Source organism: Sinocyclocheilus grahami, unplaced genomic scaffold (genome assembly GCF_001515645.1).
Source record: "Sinocyclocheilus grahami isolate Dianchi unplaced genomic scaffold, SAMN03320097.WGS_v1.1 scaffold130.1, whole genome shotgun sequence".
Classification (NCBI taxonomy): domain Eukaryota; kingdom Metazoa; phylum Chordata; class Actinopteri; order Cypriniformes; family Cyprinidae; genus Sinocyclocheilus; species Sinocyclocheilus grahami.
In genome coordinates, this window is record NW_015505309.1 from 10,162 (window position 1) to 19,040 (window position 8,879).

General features: G+C 38.3%; 1 protein-coding gene across 1 annotated transcript in view; it reads left to right on the forward strand.

Moving 5' to 3' along the window:
• Positions 1–264: 264 nt before the first annotated feature.
• The window catches only part of LOC107590592 (zinc finger protein 385C-like), a gene marked incomplete at its 5' end in the record, with an annotated part of 28,772 nt that continues 20,157 nt past the window's right edge, over positions 265–8,879 (forward strand). Inside the window, 4 exons of the mRNA XM_016279452.1 lie at positions 265–407; positions 2,485–2,595; positions 7,230–7,452; positions 8,008–8,021. Of these exons, the coding sequence (XP_016134938.1) occupies positions 265–407; positions 2,485–2,595; positions 7,230–7,452; positions 8,008–8,021 (491 nt within the window). The remainder of the gene's footprint in view (positions 408–2,484; positions 2,596–7,229; positions 7,453–8,007; positions 8,022–8,879) is intronic.

The following is an 8,879-nucleotide window of genomic DNA, read 5'->3' on the forward strand; positions in this document are numbered from 1 at the left end:
GCAATGTTAACAATTAATTCTGAATAGATAGAACAATAATTGTAATCAGATCATTCAATGTGTTATTGTGTCAGAATAATGATGATTTAAAATTCATTAGATCCTGGTTAACTGAACTGTGACTGACTGTTATTAAATTTCCTCTTTCTCTTCATTGATCATTGTTTGTGCCCTAATTGCTTGATTTAAATACTCTCCTGCCCTTGGTCTGAACAGTGGTGATTTTCTCTTATATGTCTTGGTTATTGTTGTTGCTTTTCTCAGGTATGGCTGCTCAGGGGAGCCCCCTGCTGGCCTCATTACCGGTGCAGGGTCGCCCGCTGCAGACCCCTCTGGACCTGAAACACTTCCTGCCCTTCAGGCTCAGTGGCTCCTCCCCTCTCAGCCTGTTCCCCAACTTCAACACTGTGAGTTAATCAACTCTTTTGGTTTTATTTTCTAAACCTCACCTTCCCAAATGTGTCATCATTTAAAGTTAACTCAGAACATTTTAAAGGCATCGCGTTGGGTCCCAAATGTCATCTCTAAATGTCAGGAACGGTTCAGCAGACTGCAGGGTATTTTTAAAAGTGCAGAATGTTTGCAAAAAGGGCCGTTAAACAGAGGTGTATCGTGTTAGATAGTAATTTTAGATTTAAGACTCGAGCAGTGGCTCAGATTAGGATCTAGATTTAGTTTCAGACTCTCTGAGCACAGTTTTGGAGGCAGATTGTATGTAAAAGGGGTCTCTTTTTTCTGATATCTGCATTCTGGACGGACACACTCCATGTGTTATATTCATGAGTGCAATGTTGGTTAAAAACATTTAATATTTTAAAAGACTAAAAATAATATATCTTAGACACCAATGGCATATCTTATCGCATATATGGGCTGTTAATATATAGTCAGGTACGGGTTCTCTTTTTGATCAGATCAGTCCGTGTGTGTGTGTGTGTGTGTGTGTGTACTAGAGTGATAAATGCACCTGTCTCTACAGCAAAGTAGCTGTCAGTGACCTCTCTCCTCTCTTATCCTCCACTGCTTTCCTGTGCTTTCCTTACTGCTCCTCTCCTCTCCTCTTTACTGCTGCTTTAGTATTCTCATCTCTTCTTGTCTCTGCTCTTGTAGTCTACTCTGCTCTGTTTTCTCTCTCCTTTTCTCTTTACTACGTCTTTTGTCTTATTTTTTTCTATTTTCTGTTCTTGTGTCATGTCATTTCTTTACAGCTGCTTTTTCTCACCTCATCTCATCTTGTATTGTCTCCCTACTGATTCATGACTTTTCATCTCATGATGTGTCATCTCTTGTCTCATCTTCTGATGGTTTTGTCCTCTCTCTGTCTCCTCTCTTCTCTTTGCATCTTGTGTTGTCTCATCTCGTCTTTTATTTTCTTCTCTCTCTTTGTTTTTACTGCTTCTCTTCTCATCTTGTATTGTCTTCTTATTGGCTCTTTACTTTTCATCTCATGATGTGTTGTCTCGTCTCATCTTCTGATGGTTTTGTCTTCTCTCCACATCTCGTCTCTTCTTATCTTATGTTGCTTCATTTCATTTGGTCTGTTCTCTTCTCTTTTCTTCTCACTTCTTCTCTTGAATTTACTGCTTTGCTTCATAATTTCTCTTCTTGTCTCTCGTCGTCTCTTCTTTCTTCTCTTTTGATTTTGCTAGACATTTCATCTTGGCTCATTTCTTCTCATCTTTTCTTATCTCTTCTCATTTTTACTGTTCTACTCTTAATCTTATCCCTTCTCTTGATTTTACAGCTTTGCGTCTCATCCTTCTCTTCTTGTTTCTTCTCATTTCTTCTTGATCCTTCTCTTCTTTTGTTTTCACTGCTCCTTCTCGTCTCATCTCTTCTCTTCTCATCTTATTTCTCATCTCTTTATTGCATCTTTTGTCTTGTCATTATTTCTCTGCTCATCTCATCTCATGTATTCTCCTCTTGTCTTTTGTCATCTGTTCTCATCTCATCTTTTTATTGTTGCTTTTGTTTTCTGCCCTGCTCATCTTATCTCATCTTTTCTCCTTTCTTCTCTCATCTCTTCACTATGGTGTCATCTCTTGTCTCATCTCATCTCACATCTCCTTCATTCCTGCATTAATATCATGTTCCACCATCTCCTGACCCTCTCCAGTACTCAGAGTCAACAATGCGGCTTCATCAGACACACACACACACACACACACACACATTGACCTGGGCAGTGTCCCAGCCGGTCAGGGATGGCTGTGGATGAACAACAAGAACATTATTGAGGCTCTAAAACAAATAGACGTGCGAACCAGCTGCAGAGTCATTGTGATGTGGTGTGTGTTCCCATGGCGAGGGGTGTCGAGGGAAAGTCCCTTGGCCCCGGGCGTCAGGTTCAGGGTTGCCGCTGGGATAGAAGGAATGTGTTTGAATCAGCAGAGAGTGAGTCTGTTGATTCAAAGTAAGTGATTTGTATAAATGTTTTTTTTTTTTTCAGTCCATTTTAACTTCATTTTCTCACCCCTCCCTCAGATGGACCCGGTGCAGAAGGCTGTGATAAACCATACGTTTGGTGTTCCTCAGTCCTTGAAGAAAAAACAGGTCATCTCATGCAATATCTGCCACCTGCGCTTCAACTCCACGGTTAGTGTGTAGTGTGTGTGTGTGTTTTACCCTCTGCATTTGTGATGACAGACAGCGAACATCACACTGGATGGGTAAAAGCTGTTTCATCCCTTACAGCATTTGTCTGTTTTCTTTCTTTCTTTCTTTGGTTTTCTCACTTTGGCTTTGATAATGTGAAATTATCAGTCCCTCTAACATCCCTCTCTCTCGCTGTCTCTCTTTCTTTCTCTCTCACTCACTCTCACACACACACACACACACACACACATTTAACTAGTTAAATGGTACTTTTCATTGACTTCTATTTTATTATTATAATTACTGCAGACTTACTGTAACCCAATCACTATCAAGCAATAATAAGGCACTATATTAAATACAGTATAGCAAAGCCTTAAGTCTCTCATTGCTTATATAAAATTGGTGCTGCATAAAATAAAGGACAGACATTTTCATTAAAATTTTTTATTGAAATAATATGTTCACCCCAAAATGAAAATTCTGTCATTATTTGTACTTCTGTGTCGTTCCCAACCCATATGCTGTTATTTTTCCATTGAGCACAAAATAATTTTTGAGGCATCTTCATGCAGTTATTTTGCATACAACAACATTTCATAGTGACCACGGCTGTTCAGCACCAAATAGCACTATAAAAGTGGTTACTATGACTCGTGTACTACATTTTGAGTCATATGATAGCTTTGTGTGAAAAACTGACCAAAATGTAGGTCACTGAAAATCTTCCCATCTGATGCAACTCATTCACATTTAATTGTAACACACAAGACACCTTTATTGGATCTCAAGATTTATCCCCATTAACTTTCAGAGGTTCAGCTTAATAGTACATAATGACCAAAATTTCAGCCTGTTCCTCAATCAAACCTATTGTATTAGTTAGGAAGACTTGAAATATAAGGTGTAAAAAGAACTACTTTCATGTTTATTATTTTGTGAGAAAAAATAGTTTGAACTGTCAAAATCACCTGCTGCTCATCCCTTATCCATTTTTTTTGTGTGTCCCACATCAAACAAAAAATTAATATGGGTTTACAGTACGGCTTTTTATGTATGTTTATGTATGTATGTAAATAACTTGATCCGGGCAACTTTAACAGTCTTTGTTGTTTCTGGCAAGTCCAGTGCTGTGTTGGACAGCGGGTTTGAGTGGAGAGAAGATCCTCGCAACTGAGATGATGTGCATAAAAGCATGCTTATCGCCATTGCCAGATTCATGCTGCTTGTGTTGTCATAAAGAGTTATGTCCCACTCACTTACAGTGTCTGTCAGCCTCTGGGCGACACTTGATCAATTTCAGGGTGGTTTGCAAGAATTTCGATGACTATTTTCATTTTTTTGGGTACTGTTTTGTCACTGTTGTTTCACTTTTAAGTGTGACATGTGGCTCACATCAATATTTTAGCCATGAAAATGAACCTGTGCACCTAATCATTGTATATTTGTATGTTTCTGACAAGCTGTGGAAAAATATTGAATTGGGACATCATTTGTAGTTCTCTTGTTCGGTTTTCACTGCTGTTAAGGGCATTTTTAGCCCAGATATATTCTGAGAGAGAAACCCAACAGCGTTTGCTCAGTTAGACATCTGAAAGTCTATCAATTGCTCATTAGTTTCCCACTGCTTGTGGTTCACCATACAACACTCTATCTCTGTCTGTCTCTCTGTCTTTTGGTTTCTCTGTTAGCCTGTCTGTCTGTTTACTCTTGTCTCATTTTACTCTCTCTATTCTAACTTTCTCTACAGATTTGATTTATTAGATGGTAGAAATATTAAATAGCTGGTTGAAACTGTGTGTGTGTGTGTGTGTGTGTGTGGGTGTAGTGAATGATTATTACAATTTCACAATGAAAAAAAAATTAAATTTCACAAAACTGTTCTCTATTGTTATATAAAATGTCATTTATTCCTGTAATGCAAAGCTGAATTTTCAGCATCATTACTCGTCTTCAGTTCAGTGTCACATGATCCTTTAGAAATATTTCTAATTTGCTGATTTGCTGCTCAAGAAACATTTCTTATCAATGTTGAAAATGCTGCTTAACATTTTTTGTGGAAACTGTGATGATTGTTTTCAACATTCTTTGACCAGTAAAAAGATCAAAAGAATAGCATTTATTTGAAATGTAAATATATTGTTTTACATTTAATTTTTGAACGGTAGTGTATATATATATATGTGTGTGTGTGTGTGTGTATATATATATATATATATATATATATATACACATTAGGGCTGCACAATTAATCGAATTTCTAATCGCAATTACAATTATGGATGCCACAATTACGTAATCGTTCAAAGCGGCAATTGATCGTTCAAAGTCCATTTATGTTATTCTGCACGCTTAAGATATGTTTTTTTCTTTCTACATGTTATCTTAAGGGTTTTTCAATTGTTTTAGTTTTAGTATAACATTATAATACCATTCATATTTTTACTTTTTTTATAATTTAAAGAAGAAACCAATCCGATGTATATTTGACATTTGAGGCTTAATACTATAGAAAAGCCAAATACAATACAAATTCTTAATACTATAGAAAAGCACTAAAAGTGTTTCAGTTAGAGTGTTTTCAGCTTGTTTATTTTCATATAAAAATATGGCATGCAGTTGCATCAAACAATGGTATAAACATCATTCAATGTAAATTGTGATAATCGTAATTAATAATCGCAATTACAATTTCAAGGGAATAATCGACAATTATGATTTTTGTCATAATCGTGCAGCCCTAACACACATAGTTATGTGTAAGTGTGTGTGAGCAGGAAGTGTGTATAAATAACCTTGCTCCTCATCTGTTCAGAGCAGACAGTGTTGTCCCCTCCGTCCCCAGATGAGGGTCATCTGCTAAGTACTTAAGAGGATTTGAGCGGGTTGATTACTCCCTCTGGGCCCACAGACTCATTTCTGCTCTGATATTAGCCCAAGATTTGCTTGATGAACTGGGTGTTAGCTTTGATTTGCAAGTCAAAAAACGTTAACCAATTGCCATTCCATTTGCAATTTAAAATATTAGTCATATGCTTTTTAAACAGTGTTAGTGTCATTTTCAAATCAGTTTCAGTTTTTAAAATTACTTCGGTATGCAATAAAGGATTCACAGTTAAGCATGTCAACAGCTCATGTTCACTTTAATTACATCCTGAATTATTACTGTACATTTCTGCAGAAATCTGGATTAGATGATTGCTAAAGTCTAGAAACATTTGTGTTTTTGGATTGAAGGGGTGTTGTACTGTTAGTCAACATATGTGTGTGTGTTTGAATACATCACAATGCCAATCACTATCTCTCACACTCACACACTACATTTATCAACAGTGTAATTATAAAGTGTTTCAATTGACAACTGCAATTGTAATTCGGGCCCTCCACTGGGCATTTACTCTTATCACCCTAATGCAGACTGTCCATACTCACAGTTTGGAAAGAACAGAAGTTTGTGTGTGAAATCACTTTAACAATATGGATCCCAGTCCACTATCTATCTTACCAAGTTTTGTAATGCCAATCTCCTGAAGGTCCTCCCACGTGATGTCAGTGATAAAGTCAATGTTCTCGTATCCATTTTGGACTAAGACTTGGTGATATTGACTCAACCCAATCATAGCTAACCACTCTCCAAGATTCGCCTACAGATTAAATGCAAATAAAAACAAATTAACATATGTATGTGTGTGTGTGTGTGTGTGTGTGTGTGTGTGTGTGTGTGCGTGCGTAGACACTTTTTAAATATGCACGTTTTTGTTTTTGTCCATATGCATATCTGTTATCATGCAAACTATGAGTCAAGCATTTTGACCCATATTCTAATTAGTATATATTTTCCAGGTTTAAGAATAATAGTTAAGATACCAAAACTATAATGACCAAAAGATAGTTAAAGGGTTAGCTCACCCAAACATGAAAATTCTGTAATTATTTACTTGCCCTCATGTCATTCCAAACCTATAAGACAGAAAGGTAGTAAGAACATCGTTACAATAGTCCATGTGACATCAATAGTTCAACCATAATTTTATGAAGCTACGAGAATACTTTTTGTGTGCAAAGAAAACAAAAATAACGACTTTTTCGACAATTTCTTCTCTTCCGGGTCAGACTTTGATGAAGAAATAGTTGAATAAAGTCGTTATTTTTTATTTATTTGCGTTTCAGTTGCATTGCTGTCTATGCAGGGTCAGAAAGCTCTCGGATTTCATCAAAAATATCTTAATTTGTGTTCAGAAGATGAACAAAGGTCTTATAGGTTTGAAACGTAATTAATGAGAGAATTTTCATTTTGGGGTGAACTAAACCTTTAACAAAAATCAAAAATGTCTTATTTCCTTTAGCCTCAATAACAATTCTGCACACCCTGGACTTCTCTTCAACTTTGTGAGGTGCATCCTTGGAGGTTTTTAAGATTTCATGTATGCTGGGTACTTAATTAAATATATGAATAAATCTTAGTGTTGTTAGGACATTGAAATGTATGGTAAAAAACAGGATCATGCTAAACATCAATTCAGTGAATCTCATGACTTTGAATGTTTGAATGTCTGCATGTTTCTGTAAATGTGAGAAGCTTCGTTAAGGTTTTGCATTAGTTTCACTGTGTCTTTCTATCTGTATTTCTCTAGAATCAGGCTGAGGCTCATTATAAAGGCCATAAACATGCTCGTAAGCTGAAGGCATTAGAGGCTCAGAAGAACAAACAGCAGAGACGACAACTCGACAATGCGCATCACAACCGAGACAGAGAGAAGGACCGAGACAGGGACAGGGAGAGAGACAGCAGCAGAGTGAAAACGAGTGCTCCGGATCCACTTCCTGCCCTGCTGGATGACCCCGCAATGGAGGAAAGTAAGTGAACTCACAGACGATTCGCTGCATGAGTGGGCGTTTTTGTTACTGCTTGAAACATGCCCTGATGTGATTAAAATTTGTTACAGACAACATAAAGCATATTTGCAACATATTTAAAGGGGGGGGGGGGACAATGCTGTTTCATGCATTCAGAGTTGTTTACACTGTTAAAGAGTTGGATTCTCATGCTAAGCATGGACAAAGTTTCAAAAAACTATTTGGACGTATGACAGAGTATTTCTGTGCCAAAAATCTTACCCAGCGTTATGTAGACAGTGGATACCGTTTGTTTTTCCGGGGCAGCAGGAGTTTCACAAGTGTGTTTGTTGACGAATGTTTTATAAACAAGGCCCAGTTCGACGCTGGATTTGCACATTGTTTGATATTTAAAGATTGAGCGGTCCCAGCTATAAAAGATCCCGGTCATGATTCAGAACTCTCACTCTTTAGCTCCGCCCACGGCGCGCCTCCAGGAGCTCGGCTTTTCCCGGAGAGAATCGTAAAGCTGTATCTTTCTTTTATAAATATGATAAAACTAAAAACTTTTTGGAGATAAGAAGGATGCAGTACTACTCTATAGGTACTCAAGAATTCCATGCGATGGCGCCGCAGACGGCAGCCTCAGTGTTTGGCTCTCCAGTGTTTGTACTGTTTTTGTTCGTTTTTCCTGTTTTTTGTTTCTCAAACACGATCAGTTTTACCAGGGATGAGCTGCTGAACATTCGGCAGAACACACCACACAATCTTCTACCGGATTTCGTTTATTCGGACGTTTTGCTGAACATTGTAGTCGGCGGAGCTGCTGTGCTGATCAAGCACTTCAGGATGCGCAGATAGGGGAAGAGAGCCGGCGCGCTCGTGAAGCTCAGAAAGCTCAGGAAGCGCGGATTCAGAACGCCGTTGCCGAGCATCCATATGGCGAACCTCCGCTCTCTACCCAACAAAACGGACGAACTTCTTCTGCTCTCCCGGACAAATAAGGATTTTTCACACTCTGCTGCTCTGTGTTTCATGGAAACCTGGCTGAATGACGCCATTCCGGACAGCGCGTTGAGTCTGCCGAGCTTTCAGCTGTTCAGAGCGGATTGCGACTCAGAATCAACGGGGAAAGCGCGCGGCGGCGGGACATGTTTTTACATCAACGAAAGGTGGTGTACAGATGTTACAGCGTTAAAGAAAATGTGCTGTTTCGATCTAGAAGCGCTTTTCATTAACTGTAAGCCGTTCTATTCGCCGCGGGAGTTTCACTCGTTCATTCTCGTGAGTATTTACATTCCTCCGCAAGCACACGTGAGCTCAGCTTTACAGAAACTCGCTGATCTGATCACAGAGACAGAACAACAACACCCGGACTCTGTTTTAATCATTCTCGGGGACTTTAATAAAGCAAATCTTTCCCGTGAACTGCCAAAATACAGACAGCA